This window comes from Amphibalanus amphitrite, unplaced genomic scaffold (genome assembly GCF_019059575.1).
Source record: "Amphibalanus amphitrite isolate SeventyFive unplaced genomic scaffold, NRLGWU_Aamphi_draft 000448F_arrow, whole genome shotgun sequence".
In the NCBI taxonomy this organism is placed as follows: Eukaryota; Metazoa; Arthropoda; class Thecostraca; order Balanomorpha; family Balanidae; genus Amphibalanus; species Amphibalanus amphitrite.
The window spans coordinates 366,148-389,476 of NW_024881942.1; the positions used below are offsets into that span (position 1 = coordinate 366,148).

General features: G+C 51.8%; 2 protein-coding genes across 7 annotated transcripts; one reads left to right on the forward strand and one right to left on the reverse strand.

The window, feature by feature from the left end:
* The first annotated feature begins 274 nt into the window (after nt 1–274).
* Nucleotides 275–9,223, forward strand: LOC122391653 (probable tubulin polyglutamylase ttll-15). Of its 3 annotated transcripts, none has more exons than XM_043385780.1 (12): nt 275–373; nt 1,687–1,792; nt 2,141–2,311; nt 3,566–3,718; nt 3,966–4,085; nt 4,226–4,455; nt 4,751–4,914; nt 5,170–5,345; nt 5,606–5,739; nt 6,043–6,127; nt 7,318–7,446; nt 7,677–9,223. In XM_043385780.1, the coding sequence occupies exons 2-12, from the start codon at nt 1,721–1,723 to the stop codon at nt 7,788–7,790; spliced, it is 1,548 nt and encodes a 515-aa protein (XP_043241715.1). In that variant the 5' UTR covers nt 275–373; nt 1,687–1,720; the 3' UTR covers nt 7,791–9,223. The 3 variants fall into 3 exon arrangements, with proteins under 3 accessions (XP_043241715.1, XP_043241716.1, XP_043241717.1); XM_043385781.1 differs by having other exon boundaries at nt 337–428; XM_043385782.1 differs by having other exon boundaries at nt 372–397.
* Nucleotides 9,179–22,797, reverse strand: LOC122391652 (tubulin-specific chaperone E-like). 4 transcript variants are annotated; one of them, XM_043385775.1, is made up of 12 exons: nt 22,740–22,797; nt 16,670–16,902; nt 16,345–16,510; nt 15,917–16,015; nt 15,462–15,583; nt 14,946–15,087; nt 14,577–14,707; nt 14,180–14,297; nt 13,663–13,794; nt 11,047–11,221; nt 10,436–10,662; nt 9,179–10,148 (listed from the first exon to the last, which is right to left on the reverse strand). In XM_043385775.1, the coding sequence occupies exons 2-12, from the start codon at nt 16,864–16,866 to the stop codon at nt 10,059–10,061; spliced, it is 1,599 nt and encodes a 532-aa protein (XP_043241710.1). In that variant the 5' UTR covers nt 16,867–16,902; nt 22,740–22,797; the 3' UTR covers nt 9,179–10,058. The 4 variants fall into 4 exon arrangements, with proteins under 4 accessions (XP_043241710.1, XP_043241712.1, XP_043241713.1 ...); XM_043385777.1 differs by having other exon boundaries at nt 22,771–22,790; XM_043385778.1 differs by having other exon boundaries at nt 14,180–14,300; nt 14,580–14,707; nt 22,740–22,768.
* Between the last annotated feature and the right edge of the window lie 532 nt (nt 22,798–23,329).

Below are 23,329 nucleotides of genomic sequence, written 5' to 3' on the forward strand. Positions count from 1 at the left end.
GACTGTTGCATCATACAGCGAATCGACTGGTGGTGTTTTCGTCTCGATCAGCCCAGTAGTTCCCAAGGCCATTGTAACCTGAACAACAAGAATAGCTGCCAAAGGCGCGAAAACGGTCATGCGTACTCCCAAGGTCACTGAGTTCCCCTGAGGTCACTATTTTCAAAAATGCTAGTAAAATTGTATTCCACAATTTGGATGATTGTTAGTTCGATCCGATCAATTCAGTGGTTCTTGAGTTATAGGATATTTGCAAATGTGGCGGTCCAGTAGTGCTGTCGGTGCTTTAGAAATTTAAACTTCGACAAATATTGCGCTTCTCTTACATTAAATGACGCAGTTTTTTACTTTTGTGGGGAGGGGAGTGAAGCGAGTAATGGGAGTTTTGTTTTATTTAGTTGAATTTACATCAATTTACATTGATATTGGTATTTTATTGTTAATTTTCAAATAACATCAGCAAACGATGGTCAAACGACTTGTTATGTAATGGCTGAGTCAGGACACTGCAAGGAACTCGAAAGTCGAAAGGACCGGAGGACCCTTGAGGCCAAGTGGCCTTTAAAAATTCGGTACCTAGTCGTAAAGCAGGCGTCACACACGTTACATTTTACCCAAGCTACAAGATCATCATTTCTTATCTATATTCATTTTAGGAATATAGTGGTAGAATTTATGCCACCTATTATTGCCTGTCAAGTGTCGAACTATTGAAGTTATCCAGAATGATAACGATTAGTGCTCATTGTGTGACAACACCAAAAAAATGATAGTGAAAATTATAATTCACCTTTTCTGGCAATGCTGAACAACACAAATATTTATGGCAACTGGGTGGCAGGTGTCCGCAGGCCACAAGGTACCCTGAACATATCACTCTAGTACTCTACCAATTTTTGCGGCCCCAGAACTTCTAACTTGGAACACTGGTTGATATAGCCTTGCTAAATGCTAGGTAGGTGTATGCGTTAAAAGTGGCTTAATTTGGGCATAAAAAGTTCACTTGTGCAGTGCATCAATTTTGGCACATGAGTTTCTCATAGGCATTCAAGTTCATAGTGTGGATGTTTTCCAGTCTTGGGTCGGGTATCTCATATACTGCAATAATTTTAATGCTGGCTAATCCTATCTTTGAATGAGGCCATTTTGTAAATTGTGAAACCCCATTGGCATGTTTTGCAACATTTCTGGCAGAGCTAGGGGCTGAGGGGCTCACAGATCTTGTCACATCTTATATGGGTCAGAGCTTAGGATGTATTGTAAGGCAGTCTTTTCTTTGTCACCTGGGGTCCAAATAAAATTCTTATGATTTTTCAAAAAACAATGGAGCTGCTCTTTTTTTTGCTTATATTCAAATTTCAAAGCTTTTCTGTGCTTATAGTGACTGGTGCCCTGATTACTTTTCCACCCTAGTCCCTACACTTTTCTCACACTCACAAATATTGCTACAAATAATTTATGAACTTTATGCAATAGCTACCTTGTATATGTATCATTTGCTGATAGGTTTCAGTATCTTCAATCTTCATATTTTTCTTGATATGCCGTTAAGAGTTTCCTGTTCAGTGTTCCCTCTCAAAGACCTGTGATTATAGTAGCCTACTATTTCGTACCATTTTATTGTTGGTACTTATGTGTGCAGTACATTCCCTCTTAAGTGTAATATGTGATAATCCTCTGTTTCAGGTTATTTGGAACTTGGAAGAGAATTTTAATAATAATGAAAGTCACATCATCTTCTAAGAGTAAACCTGGTCCGAACCAGGAAACTAAGGCAGCAACAAAAGTGCAGGTATAGAGATTCAAAACACACTGGATATTAGTGTTGTGTTCATTTTCCTTTGCCTTATGGTGTGATGTTCAATGTTCATCAGCCTTTACCTGTGTTGATGTACAATGTTATCGCTCCATGTCGTTACGTCCAATGTCCAATGTCGTTATGAATACGACGGGTACGAAACTGCCTGTACCACCGACTATGTAAATTGTAAAACTACGGCGCAATGTCGCGACATCTTTGTTGTCTTTGTTTCGCTTCCTAGTGTCGCTCTTCACCGAACACCGGCGCTGGTGTCTCCGCCAGAGGCCGATGTCCCCGGCTAACCCCGTGCCGTGCCACACTGCGCTGTCTGACCGGCAGGACGATGCCGACCGGCCGTGGAGCCGCTGGCCGCCGCTGCTGTACGGCTGCGTGTCAGTGCTGGTTGCCGTGTCGGCCGTCCTCGCGGCGCAGCTGTACCGACTACAGGAGCAGCAGGGCGGCCTGGGTGCCGCCGACCGGCCGCCGCGGGTCTGGGTCGCCGGGAACAAGGTCAGACAGAGCGATACGCAGCCTCTCCGACCAATGGTAGCCTTCCGTATCAAACATTGACGCGTGTTCGCACAATCTGTGTTTTCCGTCTGGGCTCAGACGATGTTGCTGTTTTTGAAGTCTGTTGAATAGAAGCGAAGGATTCTACAGGGTGTTTCACTAAAAGTGTCAAAAAGTAAAAGGTCATAATGCACATAATAACAATGTTTTCTAAGGAAATTTGCATATCATTTCATCCGCAATTGTTGGACATTTGAATATATAAAAACGATATCACCATCACTCAAACCTATTCCACACATCTGCCCCTTCTTTTGATGCACCGTTTCGGCACGTGTCCGGAGGTGCCTCACAGCCCGTTTTCATCTTCAGCGTCCAGACTGTCGGCAAAGCCTTGAATTGTGCTCTTCAGCTCCCGAAGTGATGCGACTTGAGTTTTCCTCAGCTCTGCGAGGGCTACTGAGTCACTGACCAAACCAGAGGCTTAGCGGTGACAGATCGGGGCTTCGCGCTGGCCAGGGGCGGGCGGCGAGGCAGCTGATTATTCGGCCCAGGAGCTTCTGGTCCAGTCAGTTCCTGGTGGCTACAGCCGTTACAGTGCTTGATTTTAATAACTTGTAAGGCCCTGGCTATTTCTGATGTTGGAATTAGCTTCTTGTTATCTTCAAAGGCCCTCAAAAAGACCCTGACCTCAACGGTTTCCGCCGAGAGTTGGGGGCAACCCCGCCTTTTTTGGACTGGAACCGGCATCGAAGGAACCCTTTTAAACCTCTCAACAAGCCCTTTGGAACTTTATAATCTGGAACGTAGCGAGGTGAGAGAGTAAAAAGTTTCCTGAAAAGTCGGCATACGGTTTCAATGTTTCTGATGGCACCAAATGTACATAAGTGTAATTCATCCCTCCTGTTGCGGTGTAAATAACCTGTTCTTGTTCTGCATAAGGAAAAAATGACTAGTAACTTTGGCCTCCTGCCCTCGCTCCGTATGAGTGTAAAATATATCTTAAATGGATAAATAATGAATGTCCAAAAATTTGCAACAAAGCCACGTGCGCAGCTACGTGATTTGCATATTCTATATATCTTTAATAGGCATTTACTTTTTGACACTTTTAGTGAAACACCCTGTATGACGATTTTATTTGACGAGGCCTTGTGAAAGTTATATGACCATTGTCCAATGACCTCTTTGTCTAGTGACGTTTATGACCTATGTGTCCAATGGTGTTAAAGGCGTGTTTATTTTCACCAACAGGTGGACTCTGGATATCTGAAGCACGTTCTGAACGTATTCGAACGTCTCGGTTACGAGCGTGGGTCGGAGGAGGACTTTGACGTGCTCTGGTCACACCCGTACCCATTCCGCATTTACAACGATACGCTGCTCGCACGCAAGAGCCACCAGAAGGTATGACTGCTGGACGGTTACATGCTCATCAGAGACTGAGTTATACTTTGCTCGGACTGTATGAATCCACGGTTCTAAACTCATGCCGATAAATGAAAAAGGAGTTTTACGGGATAAGCAGTATTCTTCATGTCTGATATTAGACAGTGTGTTGTTCGTTAGATACTGAGATACTGAAGTACGAGTATATGCAATTTACTTACACGATTGATGCAAATCAAACGTTTTCTTTCGTGGTGTTTTTCAGGTGAATCATTTTCCCGGCTCGGGGTTCATCACGTCCAAAGTGGAGCTGTCCACCAGCGGGATAAAGCACATACCGATCGCCTTCAAAATGCCCAAGGAGAAGGAACTGCTGCTCGACTATGTAAGATATGTTTGGTGTTTTGGCGAGTTGGAGCCGGTTCAAAATCAGAGCACTATGTCAAATGAGCCTCACATGTTCAAAAGGCTGATGTTACTATAAGTTCACAATTGTTCACAATCTCACTTTTTGTTTTTCTACAGGCCAAGAAGAATCCTCAAACTCTGTTTGTGCAAAAGTCCAACAGCCACCGCGACATTCAGATCAAGAGCGTGGACGCGGCGGACCTGGACGCGAACAGCACCTTCTTCCAGGAGTACATCGGCAACCCGCTGCTCGTGGATGGCCACAAGTTCGACATCGGCATCTACACGGTGATGACGTCACTGGACCCGCTGCGCGTCTACATCTACTGGGGAGATGTGCTGCTCAGGTCGGTGCATATACTGGGGAGACGTGCTGCTATGTGGGTCCACGAGCGCACCCGAGTAGTCTGTCGGCATTTCAGTGTACCAACTCTAACAGCGTTGTAGTACTGTAAAATTGTTATAATTGGTTCATAATCGAAATATTGCTGTCTCAATATTTCCTTTAATCGCAGCAGCAGATGAGCTACTTCTGCCTGACTTTTACTTCTACTTCTTCTCTGTTGGCAATTTCACCAGTTGAGAAACGATGTTTGCAACCCCGATAAGATCGAACATTAACAATCCGCAATGTCTCTTCAGGTTCTGTGCCGAAGAATACCACCCGTTCGACGCCTCTGTGATCAACAAGTACGTGGTAGGTGACGACTACCTGCCCATCTGGAAGGTGCCCTCTCTCAGCCGCTACCACAACGAGCTGAAGTTGGGTCACAGGGAGTCTCTGAACGCCTTCCTGCGCTCCCAGGGTGAGCGACGGCTCGGACAGGCGATCATTTATCATTGCCGCTCGTTGGAGCGACTCTAAGCAGTGTCATTGATGATCTCGTTGATGAATATCTCATTGAACCTCATTGGTGTGAGTAAGCTGAGGTCCTTCGTCCGTTTGCTGTTGGGCGTGTCTGAACCTTGTTGAATTGTGTCTGCACCGTACTGTAACCGTGCTATTGTCGTGTCAAGCTAGGCCAGTGACTCATCAAGCTGTGTTCGTGCTGCGCCGGCAGGCTCTAAGCCAGAGAAGATCTGGTTGCAGATCGAGGAGTCGATCCGATCGGTGTACCTGGTCAAGGAGCCATCCATGATCCGCGCCTCGCGGAGGTTCGGATCCACCCGGCAGTTCTTCGAGATGGTGCGATTCGACTTCGTGGTCGACGATGAACTCAACGTCTACCTGATGGAGGTATGTCGGCATTTGACCTGAGTTATGGGCAGATGTCTGATCCGTCGGCATTTGATCGGTCACGGGCTAGATGCCGTGAATAACTAAGCGACTTGATTCTCAGGAGTGTTACAGTGTGTGGTATACTGATTTGATTACGTAGTGGTGTTGACTGGCTCAGTTATGCAGATGTGAGCCTAATTGATGATCCCATGCTGTGACTATCATGGTGCCTATCTTAAGCTGATGTTGATCGTGACGTTATGGTGTCTGTGTTTCAGGCCAATATGTCTCCAAACCTATCATCAGCGCACTTCCGTCAGAACGTGCCCCTGTACGAACAGGTGGTCTACAGCCTGCTGAGCCTGGTCGGCCTGGCGCCGCGGATCCGCCCCGGCCTCGCCCGCCAGGCACGGTGAGTCTCTGTGATGTACGGCACTTCAGCCGGCCGGCTGGCGGCGGCACAGGGGTGTGGTAACGGCCAACGGGGCTGGTGTGTTTGTTGTGTGGAGATAAAGTGCTGTGTGTTTCCGGCTGGTCGGTAAGAAGTGCCATGAGTTGCAGTCGAGTGTGTTTTCTACAAAGCAACGTAGTTTGAACTGTTATGCTCGGTTCTCATATATTACTCTTTAACATCTGAAATAGCTCTATTCTGTATACATTTGCATTTCATTTGGTCTATTCCTAGGCCTATTGCTGAACCCTCATCTGCCCCCAGATCGCCCGGTCCGGTATCCGACATGCTCGCCACCGACAAGGAACTGGCTGTGTTTGGTCTCGAGTGCGGCTCGCCAACCTGCATCGTGAGTAGGGGAGAGTGGGGCAAAGCGGCCACCCTAACGCTTCTCACGATGCCAACGCTTGATTTTTAAACTTGGAAAGATTCTTTCTATACCAATGTGATCCCTATTAAGTTGCCTTTTATTTCAACTGCGTTTTATTTCCAAAGGCGTTCACATATGGAAGATATTGACAAAACTTTAAACCTATGCATATTGGCCACTTTGCCCCATACCCTGGGGCAAAGCGGCCACCGGCGTCTTCTCAAGTCCCGATATGAGAAACAAAATAGTTGCCTCGTGTACGACTAGGGTATTTGATGGTGACAAGGTTTAAGCGAGGATAGATGTTTGCTTTGTCAGCATCCCACTTGTAGGTAAACAAAGGAAGGATTTTCATGAAAAACACTTAATTGCATTATATGGTAACTCATGCAACTGAAAAGTGGCCAAGATGAATGCATGACGACACATTTGAATATCAATAATGCTTTTTATCCAGATGGAAATAACTTATGGCCAATTGGGGGTGGCCACTTTGCCCCGGCCACTTTGCCCCGCGCATACCGTCCGAGACAAAAATACTCCAGCCTAGCTATTAGTGGGGTGAAAAATATTAAAATTGGAAGTATACATGTACGATAACCATGCAATGCATGGACAAGAACGTTTATTAAAATTCCAAACGGTTATGGAATAACACAACATTTAAAAATTGTAAACATAGTTGGTAATCTGGCAAAAAAATGCTTTTCCGTGTTTCACAGAACAATGGTGATGGGCCTGAAACCCCGGTTTGGCTCATTCGAACGACCGTGAAGAGAAGTATAATTGGAAACCATAAATTGGAACTTTCGCCAGCTATGAAGGGCTAAAACGATGGGTGGCCGCTTTGCCCCGGGTGGCCGCTTTGCCCCACTCTCCCCTATCCCATACTTCGGTGTAATTTTTAGATGAACAAATTTCACCCGTTTCTCGCATGGCCGCCGATAACTTCCTATCGCCCTGTGCTGTAACTGGGTCACGCCCCGTTCCCTTTTCTTGTACACTCTTCCTTCTGAACTATGCAGTGTATACTAACCACAGTCTGTGTCCCCCGGCCCGCTCGGTGCCGTCTGCTCTCCGGCAAGACTCGTGTGGAGGCGTGTGCCGCGCCTGCCTACCCTGTGAAGACTGTAGTGTATACTGACCTCTGCCTGTCCCCCATCCGGCAGGACTCGTGTGGAGGTGTGTGCCGCGTCTGCCTGCCCTGTCTGACGATCCCGCAGAAGGCCTTCCTCAGACAGGCGGTAGACGAACACCTGAACCGGCACCTGACGCGGCGCATCCTGCCGCCGCAAACGGTGGGTGACCCGACCCGGTCTGAGCTGACCTGGCTTTGGTTGGTAGTGTGTTTGTCGCCTTGGGCGTTTGTTTACCCCTATCGACAGTTTCCGTCCTTGTAGAGTTTGTTAACCCCTATCGGGAATGTTTCGTGTCCGGGGTACTTGTTTACCCCTATTGGCATGTTTTCCGTGCCAAGAGTGTTTGTTTACTCCTATGTTAGGTACGCATATGTTACGTCTGCCGGCAGACCGTTGAGGAGGCACGCACAGGACTGGAGGGATTGCAAAACCTGAGCTCGACCAATCAACTGATGCACCTCTGGTTCCGCGGCAAGTGCCTGTTGGAGAGAAGCTGGTGTTAGGCGCCCCTACCGGCCCACGGAAGATACACAGGGTCAATGTGAGGCCACCCCCACTGACACACGCTCACTGCTGGCTGTTGGCGGTCTCCCATTTAGGTATGGATGGCTGGGGTTGATGGTGGGAGTTTGCATGAAACTACATTCCTACGGGTGACCGAGGAGTAACACGGTGCATAGATCTGCAACGAAATGATTTTGAATGCCGTCCTTACATTTTGATGCTTTTTATGGTTGTGTGCCAAATTTGTTGTTTGTTTTAATAGTTTATTGTTTTGTTGTTAGAAGTATGTGGGAAAGAACAAGTGAGGCTAAGTGAATTTCAGCACACCGATAGCATTCTTTCTAGTGTCTTTCGTATCGTAGTGTTTCATTGAACACCGGTAACCAGAGTACTCTCACAGATCTGGTACACGCGCACAACGAATCTGTCACGCATTTTGCATCTGTACACGACGTGCCCTTGCGCTGCGACTTGAGCCGATTGCCAGGGTTAGACGGTAATGCTCGCGGCCAGAATCTCTCTCTCTGTTTCCTTGCGGGTCGCCAAGGCATGGCGAGTTGGTGCTGTATGATCTGTTGTGATTTGGAAGCGGCCGTCGACAAGTTAAGTGCTACACTTTTTTGTTCGTGTTATCCGGAGGTATGGAATCGTCTCAAACTTGTTGCCAGTTGGTGAATGGTGCTCGACTGTGCACAAATAGTGGGGCTGACAGGACGAGCCGACTGCTGGTGACCGGTGACGCGTCACCAGTCGTGATCCCATGTTGTGAGCGGCACGGCTTTTTAGACCAATTTTGGCTGGCTGCCGCTGAACCTTCCATAAATAAGCACAAACTTCTGCCGTTCGCTGGTGGTTCTTGACACGTACTGTTGAATATCTGATCTCCAAAATAATTTCGCAACTTGTTGACTGTGCTCGTGTCTTTTTTTTCTATGAGAATTTGGTGTTTGGTCGTGCCGACTAAATGGCCAGTTCTTGTTTTGAATATTTTTGCAAGTGTCACGAGACCATGCGTACAGTTTAGTACCGTACAAAACTGTCGGGGATGTGCAGTACCGTACAAAACTGTCGGGGATGTGCAACATCTTAATCGGCAAAGACACCGCTGCGGGTCTAAATTGCGGGAGAACCGCAACCGGGTGCATGCATGCGCGAACGGCGGTTGTTGTGATATTATGCGGCGTTACCATTTCGTGCGCACGAGTCTGTTACGCGGTGATGCTGTTAGGTCGACTCCCATGCTGGAAAGCCGTGTTGACGTACGATCCATTGTCTGAAATGTTCCCCTTTTCTATGATACATTCCGTCCAGGGTGCTGTTCTTGGCTCAGCTGTTCGTATGTTCGTATGTGCTCGGCACGCGTCCATTCCGTCCAATCAAATGCGACTGGCTGTTTGACGTCACTAATAAATACTGTATTGTTATCACCCGACTCGTTGACTGTTGCTCCGTTGAGTAAAGCTGCGATCACCAGTTAGGGCGAGGTGCTAACGTGTCATGAGTGGCCCTCCTGTGTCGGAGGCTGTAAGTAGAATCAACAAGGCACCTCGCCGGGCACAGGCCGGGCAGCAGGGAGCCCAAGCCTCGCTAGAGACTCAGGTAGCTTTCCCAGCTTTGCCGACTCGCGGTCATCACATCCCACCGGTAGCCTGGCGCACGGGAAGGCACGGACGGAGACGCGGCCATGCGAGACGCCGCGCAGCGCCGGAATTACAGTCAGTCAATTACAATTACAGCCGCGCACAATCACAACTCGCACACGCCGGCAGTGCTCGCCACAGCCAGCGGAGGCGACGGACGGAGTCTGTGCGTCTGGTACCGAGCAGCAGTGCGGACTGCGGCGCGAAGGCTCCAGCGTGACTACTGACCTGTGAACCAGCCCTCCGCCACGCTGGGGGCGAAGGTAAGGGCCCGCCGCGTCCGGATCCATCCCTGGCGCAACGAGATAGGAGGAATGACTGATTCAGGAGCTGGCGCTATGGACGCACGTCCCCAGCGAGCGTACACGGCACGCATAGACCGTCACTGGCCGGGCCGTTCGACAAACATCGGAGCGGAAGGCTGTATCGTATCGTTCATTTCACAATTCACTTCCGCATGATAGTAGTCCGATCACAATAATAACCATACCGGATCACCGAGATACAGACAGCTCTGTAACTCACATAATTGCCGGTACATCCTCTTCAATTGACAGGTCCCGACGGCAGCTAGTCCCTTACGGAGCAGCGCCAATTCCAGGTCCCTGACTGAACTTAGTCGGTCGGCTAGTAGCGCGCTATGATCAGGTCGCCCTCCTCCACGCCGAAGAAGCGCAGGTCTCGGTCCCGGTCCATGGCGATTTCTCGACTCTCGTCCTGAAAGCATGGCACTCGTTCAGTGCATGCAGTAAAGCGCCTAGATAACACGTCCTGTGGTAATAACAGCTGGGTCACCCACGTCTTCCACCGCGGCTGATTGCAGCTCACCCAGTCCGTGCGCCGCCATTCAGTTCACTTCCCAATACAACTATCATCTGCCTACACAGTGGCACTAAATAAGTGCCCCTACTACACAGACACTGCTAACTCGCCTTGCTACGCAATTGTTCGCTCCGGGGTCGTCCCAGTCAACACCTCACCGGCGCCGGTCACCGCCCTCTCACCTGGCCGGGACTGCGGTAGCTCAGCTCCAGCTGCTTGATGTTGCCCCTGAACAGCTTGTTGACTAGCACCTTCAGCTTGGACAGTCGCATGGTGAGCGGCAGCCGACGCTCGAGGTCCCGGAGCTGCTCGCCCTCTCGCGTCAGCAACACCAGCCGGACGGACACCATGTTGGCGCTGATTGTGTCCGAGGTGATCTTCAGCTCAGAGTCCTCTGGCGCGCCCCACGCTGAGGGGAGGCGGGAAAGGGGGTGAAGTCAGTGATACACTACGGATACAGTGGTCTGAGGCCACTCAGATCCGCCACGGCGCGCCCCACGCTGGGAATGGGGCGCTGGTCAGTGACACGGCGGAGACTCCACTTGGGCAGAGGGATGGGATAAACGGTAGATGACGCAGGCCAGTCTGACGTGGCAGGGTCAGAAACACACCGACGTGTGTGTCCACAGGCTGTTCGCAGGCAACAGGACTATGGGACGCACTGGCTAAACACACACCATGCATCTGAACAAATACAATTATATACCAGAAACTCCCTATCGTTCGATTTCCCCGCTATTCAGAGTAGAGAGGCACAGGCACACCACACCCTAACCACTGAGCCCGGACATACCATCACATATTGCCGGGTAGCGCGGGTGTGTTTCCAGAAATGCTCGCCAGGCGTCACCGCGTTCCGCGGCGGGCAGCCGGCCACCAGCCTCTCGCCAGGCAGGACCGAACCGGCGCAGGTAGTCGAGTTCTGCCCAGCGGCGCTCCTCGCGAGTCACCTCCGTACGATTCAACACCTGGGGTCAGAGCGTCACCAAAGGTCACTCACCACCGGAACACCTGGCGTCAGAGCGTCACCAAAGGTCACCACCGGGCACCCTGCACGGTGCAACACCTGGCGTCAGAGCGTTGCCAGAGGTCATACCGGGCACCCTGCACGGTTCAACACCTGGGGTCAGAGGTAACATTTGAGCTTTGTCCGGGCTCACGCCTGTCGCCCCAGCACAGCACAAAGGTCCGAGCCAAAGGAGAAGACAGATCCCCACCCTACACAGTGCACGGTTCAACATCTTGCTAAGAACGTGGTAGTAGCCGTTTACAATATACGCTCAGTTGCTCACAGTAAACGCCTATAGTAGACGCACTGAGACACTTACTGTTAACGCCAGACCCCTTGAGACCCTATTTTTTCGCGATTATTTTTAAATGCGTGGAATAATTTCAACCATATTTAGGAAGTAGCTGTTTCAAGACCAGCCGAAACTTTTTCTTCAAATACATTTTGTTGTCACTTAAATATTTGTGGCACTTGTCATTGACTCGTAATGTTAACTGTTTTTCCATCCTGGATAGAGGCTTTCTACGTCATATGACATTAGGCTCCGCCCACGACTGCGGCACTGACCCGTGCCCATCAGCGACCTCTGTACAAACGACACCCCTGCCATCTGTAAAGGACTAAGAATTTCGCTGATGCTTCACGTGCTATGAATCAATTGCAGCATACGCCAGACGGTCAAGTAAATGGCTCTTGTTGACTCTTGTACCTATATAGGACCAAGAGGACCATCACTCCTCAACCTACTACTCACACGTGCTTCGAACAAACGTTAACGATTCCTAACAATTAACAAATACAATTTTCGATGTAACGTATCTGTTTGAAATACGAGCGAGCCTTATGATGTGAAACGAAGGCAATTAACTTATAATTGCGTTGTTCGATGGGTGCATAGCGATGTACAAATCGGCAGCAACTTGGTGACATCCGACATCCCATTATCGCATTAGCTGCAACGCCATAGGCTTTAAATACAGGTGAATATTTCCTAACCTTATGTCAGTTATATGCCATAAAAAAATAAAACATATCAGCGAACATATCAGCATTGTACAAGCAATGCGCATTGAGCATTTATGGCTCCTCAGTCATCATGTCGCTCTCTGGGCACTGTCAGAAAAGACTTAACGCACAACTCCGCAGCTTTCGGCACCGCTCGACCGTCCCCGCTCCCCGCCACAGCGAGAGTGACCGCGCGCCGGCCCGAAACCGCCGCAGGCCAAGACCACAGAGGCGGGGCTTAGCTGTGACGTCATAACGTATCACAGACTGACTGGTGATAGCCTCTACACACCGGGTGAAAATCTTGCTCGAAATTTAACATTACGAGTCAATGACAAGTGCCTGAAATATTGAAATGGCGATAAAATATCTAAATTGTAAAAGTTTCGGCCGGTCTTGAAACGGCCATGTCCTGAGCTTGGTTGAAATTCCTCCACGCATTTAAAAATAATCGCGAAAAATTAGGGTCTCAAGGGGTCTGGCGTTAACAGTAAATGCAGTGCACGCTGACAGAAAAAAACGCTCACAGTAGACGCTTCCAGCAGACACCTACATAGATGAATGTGATGATGATGGTGCCACACCGTGATGAGGCCGAAGCCCCAACACCGTCCATCGCTGGAAGGCGGGGTCCCTCGGCCGGCAAAAGGCCGACTGACAGCGAAGTCAAGGTGGGGGCGCCAACCCGGCTACCGGGAGGCCTCGGGGGTTGAACCCGAGACCTCCCGACCCATAGGTCAGCGCCCCTGCCCACTGCGCTATCAGTGCAACTATCTGCAACATAGCAGGAGGCGCAAGGGGATGTCCGCACCATCACAGGCGCCGTGGCCAGGACGGCTGCAAACTGCAGAGGCATGGCGCAAGTCGTGGCCAGACTCCTTTTCCCGGCGAATTTGGAGAGACCGAATGCCGAGTCCGGTCTTCGGCGTGAGCAGCAGCGAAGCTGTGAACGTCCACGTCGTCAACCAAGTGAGAGACGGTCAATGGGGTATGGCCCGCCAGTACCTCCACCGCATCGGCCGCCTCCCGACAAACCGTGCCCCGGGTGCCCTGAGAAGGACTGCCCAGCGACATGCTCCATCGTGTGTGAAGAAGAGGCGGACACACGTCCGGAGCACGTGCTGCTCCGGTGTCCGAGCCTCGCCGGTCTTCGTCTTCGGATGTTCGGCAACATCATGTGGAATCTGTGCGGCCTACCGGCAGCGTCGTCGCGGCCCGCGGCTCCAGATGTCATTTGAAGCCGCTGGCTGACGGGCGACCCTGAGGTCGCCCGGGAGGAACAACGATAACCTACACAGATACAGCTTACAACAAAAGTTTATAGTACACCCTTCTAGCAGACACAAACATGCAACATACGTTCACAGGCAGACGCTCACAGTTCAGATGACTCACCTGCAGTTTACTGACGCGCGCGATGATGAGCTCCCGGGTTGTCTCAGGTTTTTCGATGGCGGTCACCGGGTTATTTCGGAGCGTGACATCCACCAGAGCCGGTAGTCGGTCCAGAGCCGAGACGGAGCTCCACTGGCGACGAGAGGGCGTAATATAGTCACCACTACAGCAGCGAGCGTCCCTGAGAGGCAGGACAAGACAGGAAAGCCGGTCCAAAGCCGAGACGGAGATCCACTGAGGGGGGAGGGGCGTCGGACGCAAAGGCAATCTTAATTACAATCACGGAACCTTTCTGAAAACCTATACCAAGTGTCGGTGAGTGACACTAAAGGTCCCCGATGACTGCCAGAGACGGCTGGAGAGGTTTGTTTTCAGGGCAACCAAACTATAACAGTCTTTGACTTCTAGCAAACTAGAGTGACAGTAGCAATGAAAGTCATTCACAATGTAACCACACGAAAGAATATGCCATTTAGCACACCTACCAACGGTCGCCAAGTCACACTAAAACACTTACCTCATCGATTTGGTTGGAGTCGAGTACGATAGCCTGCAGGGCGGGGAACAGGGCGTCACTCTGTTCGGGGACCTCCAGTCGCCGTAGCCCAGTGTTGGCCAGTCCCAGGTCCCTCAGTCTGAAACAGAGATGACGGTGAGCCTCGTACCTAGTACAGAAACATCAATAAGTAGCAAACGCTTAACGACATTAATGACTGTTATGTCCTCCAAAAACTCAAATAAGCGATTTTATTTCAAAAGGAAATCCATGCCATGTCTTACCGAAAAGACACAGTACCAAGCCCCAAAAGAATGGAGAAATATTACATTGGTGTGTTAATTGTATGTGTAACATTGCATGTGTTCGTTAACGATGTTGAAATAAAAATGATGAAATGAATGAATGCACCACGTACTTTGGCAGTGCGGCCAGTTTCATGATCTCGGCCCAGTCTCCGATCGGGTTGGAGTCCAGATCGAGCGAGTCGAGCTGCTGGAAAACCTCCGGAGGTGGCGGCGCCAGCGAGCGAATTTGATTCGTCACCAGCTGAAACGAGCGTCAGAAAACAGAACCATCACCACCCACAAGCAGTGTTATCAGTAATAGCCCATCGGCCGCCGGATGAAACCACACAATTGTCACCACTAAAACCGGCACTGCCACACAGACAGCACTAGCAGTGACCATCGAGTCAGATGTTCGGCTCCGACACTGTCACAGACGGCAATCAACATCGAATCGGCCCGTGTAGGCAACACTGTTAGTCCGTGTAGGCAGCACTGACCGTCAGTCGCCGGACGTCGGGCCACATGGGCGCGCACTGCAGCACCTCCTCCCACGTGTAGCGCTGCCGGTTGGCCATCAGGATCTGCAGCGAGGCGAAGGCGGGCCGCAGCGCCGCGTCCGGCTCGGCCAGACGATTCTCACTGCCGACAGGGGCGTAGCACCGTCACAATCCATCGTCAGAAGCGGCTCACAGAGACGGAAAGGCACTGCCATCACTCCGACGGCGCGGACGGCACAACACACAGAAAATCTCTGGAATCACGTCATCAGACACAGCTGTGATGCTCATACCATCACAAAGCAACGTTGGTAAATGGTATCGAGCCTCAATTTAGTTAATATCAATCACTAGACACTAAAGTGTTTACAATAAGGCCGCTGAGATTTTCCTCATCTCGTGTCGTGCGCTGCCGTCAATATCATTCTGCTTCACTGAGTGGCATGTGGATTAAAGATGCAGCGATAGACATCATGGACGCAGTTTCAGCGATATATAACATTCCACCGAGCTCACCTAATGTTGAGGATACGCAGTTTTGGCAGCTGTTGTGTGATCTCTGCCACGGCTGCCCACGAGCTGAGCAGGTTCTCCGCCAGGTCCAGCTCCTCGATGTTGGGACACAGCTGCCCCAGCAGCTGTCAGAGAGGAGGTGCGGCGTCACCCGGAGGCGTCAGACGCAGTGACAGATCAGAGCGTGAATGGCAGTGTGATATTCAGACCGGATACTAACAAAAGTAACCGTCGCAGCGGTCAACAGCGATAGAGCAAAAACATACGAAGTTAAGTTCAAAGTTTCAAAAACAAATTTGTGAAAAGCGTGGTGAGATCAAAACAACTTTGGGAAATAAAAACAATCGAAGTTCTAAACTGAAATTGCAAGATGAAAAGATTAAGTTCTAAAATAACACCCTTTTCTCACAGGGACGTCAGCCCACAAACCTCCTGTGTTGGCTTTGTTCAATAGTTACCTGGGATGAATCACCAGCGACGCAGCTATCCCTTAGGTAGACGTTCTTCAGCTGGTCCAGCTTGCTCTGCTTTTTGTTCAGCTTTGTCAGACCAATCACCTGTCCAAAAGATACAAGATATTGTTATTTGTTATATTATTTACTAACCACAATTCAAGTGATTTCAAGACGATGGCCGTCAGTCACTAGTAGGCGCCGGAACCGCTGAGACGAGCACTTTAACCGGGCCTTCCTGGCTTGTGTCGAGGTCGTGTTGAACAACCATCGCCGTTAACTGAGAGGCCAAAGCTATCATATCAAGTAAGAACCATGACTGCCTTACCAGCTCTTCAGTGAATAACGATGCTATCGCTATGACAGACCCGCAACAACAGTCCAAATCAATTCACACTTCCCCGGTACGACTCGCCACCCAGCCCGCTGCTGACCTGTACAAATCTGGCGTTGATATCCTGCTGGAGGGCGTCCAGCTCCTGACGGTCCACGGTCGAGTCTGTGTCGAGGATAGCGCCATACCGATCGACCACTGCCTGCGCGCACTGCACCGGCCGCGCCAGCTTCCGGGGACGCACCATCGAGCCGCCCGTCGGGTGGCTGCCGAGGCGGTACACAGGCAGTTGATATCGACATATCCAATAGCATTAATAGGATGATGATGATTTTAAGCGTGCGACAAACATATTATATTGGAAGCAATACCATCACCCCATTTTCGAAACATTGCCATGAATCGATCAGCCGCTGGTCTCTTACCTGGTCACGAAGTACTGTTTTCCCTTCACAGTTCCGTTGTGTTTGCCCCGTTCCGGGTTGTCCCACTCGACGCCGACCCAAAGACCGTCGGCGCCGGTCACACTGCCCACAAAGCGGACGGTGGCGCGCTGGCCGTCGCAGCAGACGCGGTCGCCGACGGTCGGCACCCACTCCTCAGCGGTGGTCGGCTCGCACATGCTGGCGGATGAGCTGGAGAGCTGTGTACGTACCACCTGTTCATACAAGAATAAAAAGTGACTGTCGGTCACAGTGTTGGAGTTAGTGTTAGGCCTGTCATTTTCATTCCTGGTCCCAGAGAATAGAATCTGACTGGAGAGCCAGCTGGCTTTTAGAATAACCAGCCACAAAGCCATATGGCTGGACTACTAAAATGTGATTGGAGTTAAAATGTGTGACAGACTGTTATCAAAAACAGTTTTTTTATCATTTACAGGCCGGGAAATTCAGAAGGTTCTAGGTGCTGGAGCATAAATTTATGAAGGAGGGCATTATGCAGGGCCTTTGTTCCCGCTGGGCCTGGGACTTTCAGCACAAACCATGTTTTGAGGTCAGGTCACTGGTCACTGACCTTTAATGTCATAGTAAAGTGTTCGGACGCGCATTCACCGGCAAACACCTCGGCTCAGCTGATTAGTATATTTACAGTGATCGTACGGTACACGTTAATTCAGTTAACAACTCTGTGCTGATTCCCCGTGCCTTCCGGCCTCTTGTCCTCCGCCGCGCTCAAGCCCCCGTGCTGAGCCACCCGCTCAGCCCCGAGCCCCTCTCGCCGAGCGCACCGCTCAGCGACTGCCCGCCGCCGGCGATGCACCGCATTATATAGGGGGGCTGGGCGCCCGCCGACCAATCAGCGGCCCCCACGCCACCGACGTCATCACCGCCGGCAGAGCTGCAGGTTTGGCGGCCGGCGCCCGCCGCCAGCCGCCGGCCGGCCGGGCGGCCGTGCGTCGCTCCCCAACACACACCCCCCCTACACACAGGAGAGGAGCACGGCCGCTCACACACATACACTACAGCGCCCACGATGCACGCGGTTCACGTACCCCGCCTGATACTGTACCGGGGGCGGTTGAGACGCCCGTGCGTCGTTCGGTACGGCGCAGGCGGACCGAGGGCGGCAGGGGGTGGTTCGGGTCCCGCGCCGCGATCTGGGCGATGCTGCGCACACCATTTAGCGATCGGTGGTCTCACTCTGCCACCAGGTACGCGCTCGAGGGGACGTGTGACCAGTTCCGTCTGTGTCGGGGTTCTTGGCGACGGTACCATCTTGTTCCGCCTCGGGCAGAGGGTACACGTCCTGCAGTGATCCTTGATGTCCTTATACATTCCGGGCCACACGAAGTTTTGCTTCACCCTTAGCGTGGTGCGGCGGTGTCCCAGGTGCCCGCCCGTCGGTGGCTCGTGTGCCAGCTGCATCACATGGGTGCGCAGGGAAGGCGGCACCGCCGCCCTGAACCCACTCGCCGTGGTCATGCCGACGAGGTCGTTCACCACCCGAACATGGTGGGCTCCTGGTCCTAAGACCTTGCCCCACTCTCCCAGCATCGAGCTGTCGGGGGGCGTCTGATCGCTGAAGCACCGTCGGGCGTAGTTGAGCGGTGGGCTCTCGTCTTGCGCCCTTCGCATGTCGCTCCGCTCCACCGAGCTGGCGTCGCCTGCGTCGCCGTCGACTCCTGGACGGCTGCTGGCCTGTGCGTGTCTGTCCGCCACCCGAAGTGCTTCGCTGGCCAAGTTGACCTCACTGCTGGCCAGGACGGTCTCCCTGTCTGTTTGACGTGCGTTGCCGCTGCTGGGCGACCCGCCCTCGCAGCGGCTCGCGCTCTCCGTCTCTGGTCCATTCGTGGTCACTGCGTCCTCGAAGTAGCCGCTGCTGGGCTGCCCGCCCCCGCAACGGCTCGTCACGGAGCCGTGGGGCTCGACGGGGACCCCACATGGGGTCGCTTGGGTTGGACTGTGTCGTTGTCGGTTGAACCCTGCCGACTGGAAGACGGCGCGAGCAGTGCCCATCACTAGGGCCACTGCCCGCTCGCAGGCCTGTGCGCAGCGCCTTGCCAGACCGGTGTTCGCGGCCCCCGAACGCTCGCAGCGCCCGGGCCCCTGCAGCCTCACCTCCGCGTGGCTCGGTAGGGGGAGCGTCAGGCTCCCGAGCCTGATTACCCCGTTCCCGTCGTCGATGACCGTCTTTTCGCGGCAGCAGAAGTCTCTTCCGAGCACAATGTCGTACAGCAGGCCCCCAACTATCTCCACCTCCGGACAGACGAATGTCTTCTGCTGTATCTCGAGCCCCAGATTGTGCACCACTCCTAGCATCTGTAGCTCGTTACCTCCGGCCCCCCTGGCGGGCCGCGTGCTCGGTGAGGGTTGGAGGTGCAGATTTTCCCCGATCATGTCCCAGAAATCCCCCCTCATCATGGAGAAGTCGGCCCCGGTATCCACCAGAGCCCAAGCCTGGTGACCCGCAACCCGCACCTTTACGGCTGATGCCGTCAACCCCGCGCTGTGGGACTCTGATGGATTCCGTACCGGCACTCGTCCCGTCGCACCGGTACTTACTCGTTTCCCTGTGGCTGACCCACCGCAGCTACGTGAGTGTCCCTTTGCATGACCGCGGGTGTGGGAGGGCACCCCTGTCCCTGACGTGCGGGCTGCCCCGCGGTGGGTGTGCCGTAGGGGGCAGGTGGGTAACCCACCCTCCACTGCCCCTCAGGACCGCATCCCGCTGCCTGTGTGCCTCCCCGCTGCCAGTGCCCCATGTGTGCTGTTGGACCCTCCATCGACGGGATATCGGGCGTACCTACGGCTGCAGTTGCGGGGGCAGGCGGGCATCCCGCCCATCGCTGTCCCCCATGGCTGCACCCGGGGCAGACTGAGGCCCATCCGCCGGCCTCCTCAGGCGGACCACGGGGGCGTTCCGCCCACTCCAAGCCCGCCTGCTGGTGACCGGGTGGGAAGGACCACCCCGCCCGATCGTTTCCCTGTGCCTGCCGCGCCGGGCAGTCGCGGATCAGGTGGTCCGGGCTATTGCAGTGAAAACAGCGGCGCCCCGGGCCCTGCCTGTTCGGGTTCGGTGGCCCGAGTTGGGGGTCCCTTGCCCCTGCCCCGTGCCCCGAGCGGTGGGCGTCCCGCCTTCCCGTTGTGTCAAGGCGCTGCAGGGCGCGCTGCAGCTCCCCAATGCCCCTCTCCAGCGCGTCTAGGCGATCTGCGCCCGGTGCGCCCCGGTCCCGGACCGCCAACGCCTCGCTCTCGTTGGGTGGCCGCATTGCTCGGAATGCGTCCTGCTGCTGTTGGACTTTAGCGGCGACATCCATGGCCTCCATGAGGCTGGCCGGGTCCTTTGTCAGCACCCGCATCCGCAGCTGTTCGTCACGAAGGCCGCACAAGAAGCGGCTGACGATGGTCGCCTCGACGGACGGGTCACCGGCTGCCGCCCCCGGGTACGCCTCCCGGCCGGCCTGGCGCACCCTGTCCGCGAAGTCGCGAGTCGCCTCGCCGGGCTGCTGTCGGATGCTCGCCAGTTCGGCTTGTGCCTGCATTGCATTCTTTGCCGTGCCGAAGCGGGCTTCCAATGCGGCTACTGTTTGCTGCAGACTTCCTTGGACGTCCTCTGACAGCGAGGCGAAGTAATCCAGGGCGCCGCCCTGCAGAAGGCTGAGCAGGCCCTGCAGCCGTTTTTCTTCGGAAAACGCGGCCGTCTTTGCCCGGAATCGTCGGTACCATTGACCCCATGCCTGTTTGTTCTCCCCCGTGAAATTTTCAAAGTTAGTCAAGAGCAGGAATTCTCTCTCCATTTTACGTTGCTGCGCTGAGGCCGATTCTAATTGAACTATATTGAAATTTACTTAAGAAATAGTGTAAGCCAACGAATGCGCGTCCGCTTGTGTCCGAACAGTCCTACCGACCGCGCCAGTTGTTCGGACGCGCATTCACCGGCAAACACCTCGGCTCAGCTGATTAGTATATTTACAGTGATCGTACGGTACACGTTAATTCAGTTAACAACTCTGTGCTGATTCCCCGTGCCTTCCGGCCTCTTGTCCTCCGCCGCGCTCAAGCCCCCGTGCTGAGCCACCCGCTCAGCCCCGAGCCCCTCTCGCCGAGCGCACCGCTCAGCGACTGCCCGCCGCCGGCGATGCACCGCATTATATAGGGGGGCTGGGCGCCCGCCGACCAATCAGCGGCCCCCACGCCACCGACGTCATCACCGCCGGCAGAGCTGCAGGTTTGGCGGCCGGCGCCCGCCGCCAGCCGCCGGCCGGCCGGGCGGCCGTGCGTCGCTCCCCAACAAAAGCCCCTGCAATGTACAAAAAGCTGCAGCTTTGAAATGCTCTTTGAACCAGGGAAATTTGACAGAGAGATGACACTTTTAGAAAGGGGCAAGAAAGATCCTGAGCACTTACAGCTTGTTCATTTCAGATATATTGGATCAATCATCTGGGTTACATAGCACAGGTCATGTGAACCCTATATCATTGTTTGATTAGGAAAGAGAAAGAACACCCAAATTGAATTGTTCTCATATAGTGAGAGGCCAGAATATGTAAAAGCAATTTTTGGGCAATTAAAAAGTAGGTTTACCCAAGACTCCATGGGTTCCCAGCCATGCCCTGAAAGGGAGAGTGTTAAACACCCCAGAGACCAGAACTGAAACATCAATTATAAAGTATAAAACCTTACCCTATCCAGCCCACAACTTATATAACTGCTACTAAAACTATGTAATGCCTACCTTATATCTATCACCCACTTCTGTCTTCTGGCATTTGGTTTGCAACAAGAGATAGGTGATAGATAGGTCAAAAGATTAGGTGACTACCTAGTACCTACCTAGGAACCTAATTGTCCTAACCATTCTCCAGCACTTCTATTGTGAACCATTCAAGATTCTGAAACGTTACATGTTACAAAAAATTGTTATATGTTACCAATTTCCATTAATATCAAATTTTCCCTTTCTAATGATGAGTAAGATTGAGGATTCAGGGTTCCTGTTGCTCTTTCTCACTTCCTTCCTGCCTTTTTTTAATGACACTGGGAAGTTGAGGGAACCCAACCAGGTGAGTAAATCCAAGTGAGTAAGCCAGGTGAGCCCTAAAAACCTTGCTTGAGCCATTGATGAGTGGTGGATGTGTTGTGTTAACTGTTAGGTATGTCTTTCAATCATTATCATGAGACAAAACACAAAACATAGCTTGGAAACAAGCAGTGTTGAAAAAAAATGCCTGACAATATGACCATACATGAACTAAAAAACACATTGTTATCACAATGAGCTTGTGAACTACCTATTTAATGTATATTGTATAACATGGTACACCAGTGAAATTAAAATAAAAAAGCCTGAGGGAAGGGACTGATATCAATGCTTAGTCTATCAAGAGTCACATAGCTCAAATCAAGCTGGAAGACCTAAGGGCTTGAGGCAGGGATTACAGTGGACCATTGATCAAACCTCAAGCACACAATATTATGTCAGGTCAGAGGCCATTACCTCAGGTCAGAGGTCACCCGAATATAATAATAAGTTTTGCCTTTATACCGCAGAAATTAGACCCCTGGGCCGTGCCATTGCAGAGGAGGTGTGGACTACAATTAAATAGGAACCACTACAGGTAGTTAAAATAAATAAGATGGCAAAGGCTGTGTTCAGCTTTGATGAGCATGTTGAATTTGCTTATTTGGATTAGCTCCCTTCACATTCACCCGGAAATTGTGCCCTACGCGGATGGACGGTGAAAACAGCAGAAAACTGAAACAGGGCGCCTGGGGCGATTTAATCAAGGCTGTCGAAATGAGCACAACACAATCGTGTCGTAGAAGGCATAGGACGGATGGGGGAGAAGTCTGTAATAGCCACTTGACTAAAATGCCCTCCAGCGCCCTTTCTGTTTCACCGCCCGACGACCAGCCGGCTACGGAGGGCCTCGCTCAAGCTACAAGATCCCTGAACTCAAACTCCGGCTGCAGATCAATCCATGTTTGGCCAATTCAAACATTCGAACGAAATTCATAATAAAATATACTAATAGAAATTCAAATTGAGTGGCACCTAATAGGACATCTCATCTCTCATCTCGCACAGAAGAATGCCAATGCTGTTTACCTGCGCCACGTTTGTCACTATTTGTCTCAATGAAAAACACGTCCGTCAATTTAGCTAAATGTTGATATCCGGTAGAAGGCCTGGTGTAGGGAATAAAGTAGACATAACTCCAAAACAAATTGCCTGATAATGTAATAAATGGGATAACAAGCGAATCGATATCAAAAGATGCAGGTCAGCAAGTAAAACTGAGCTCCCTTGGTCATGACCTTGAAAGTCAAGGTCAAGGTCAAATGACGGGATACCTACTGCCCTTTACCGTCCGATCGCTTTCAAAATGGTCTCATTCGATTTCGTGTCAAAGATCCCAGCCTGCTTGGGATATTGATCTAGATACCAAGGTCATGACCTTTAAGGTCAAAGTCAAGGTTAAAATATGATACGGTTTTAGAGCAGGATTGCGGAGTCGATGAATTTTCGGTGACTCCTTCCGACTCCGACTCCGACTTCCAAAAACCAACTCTGACACCGACTCTGAGTCTGGGCAGAGCTGTCAACTCCGACTCCGACTCCGCAGCCCTGGTTTAGAGCCCGGA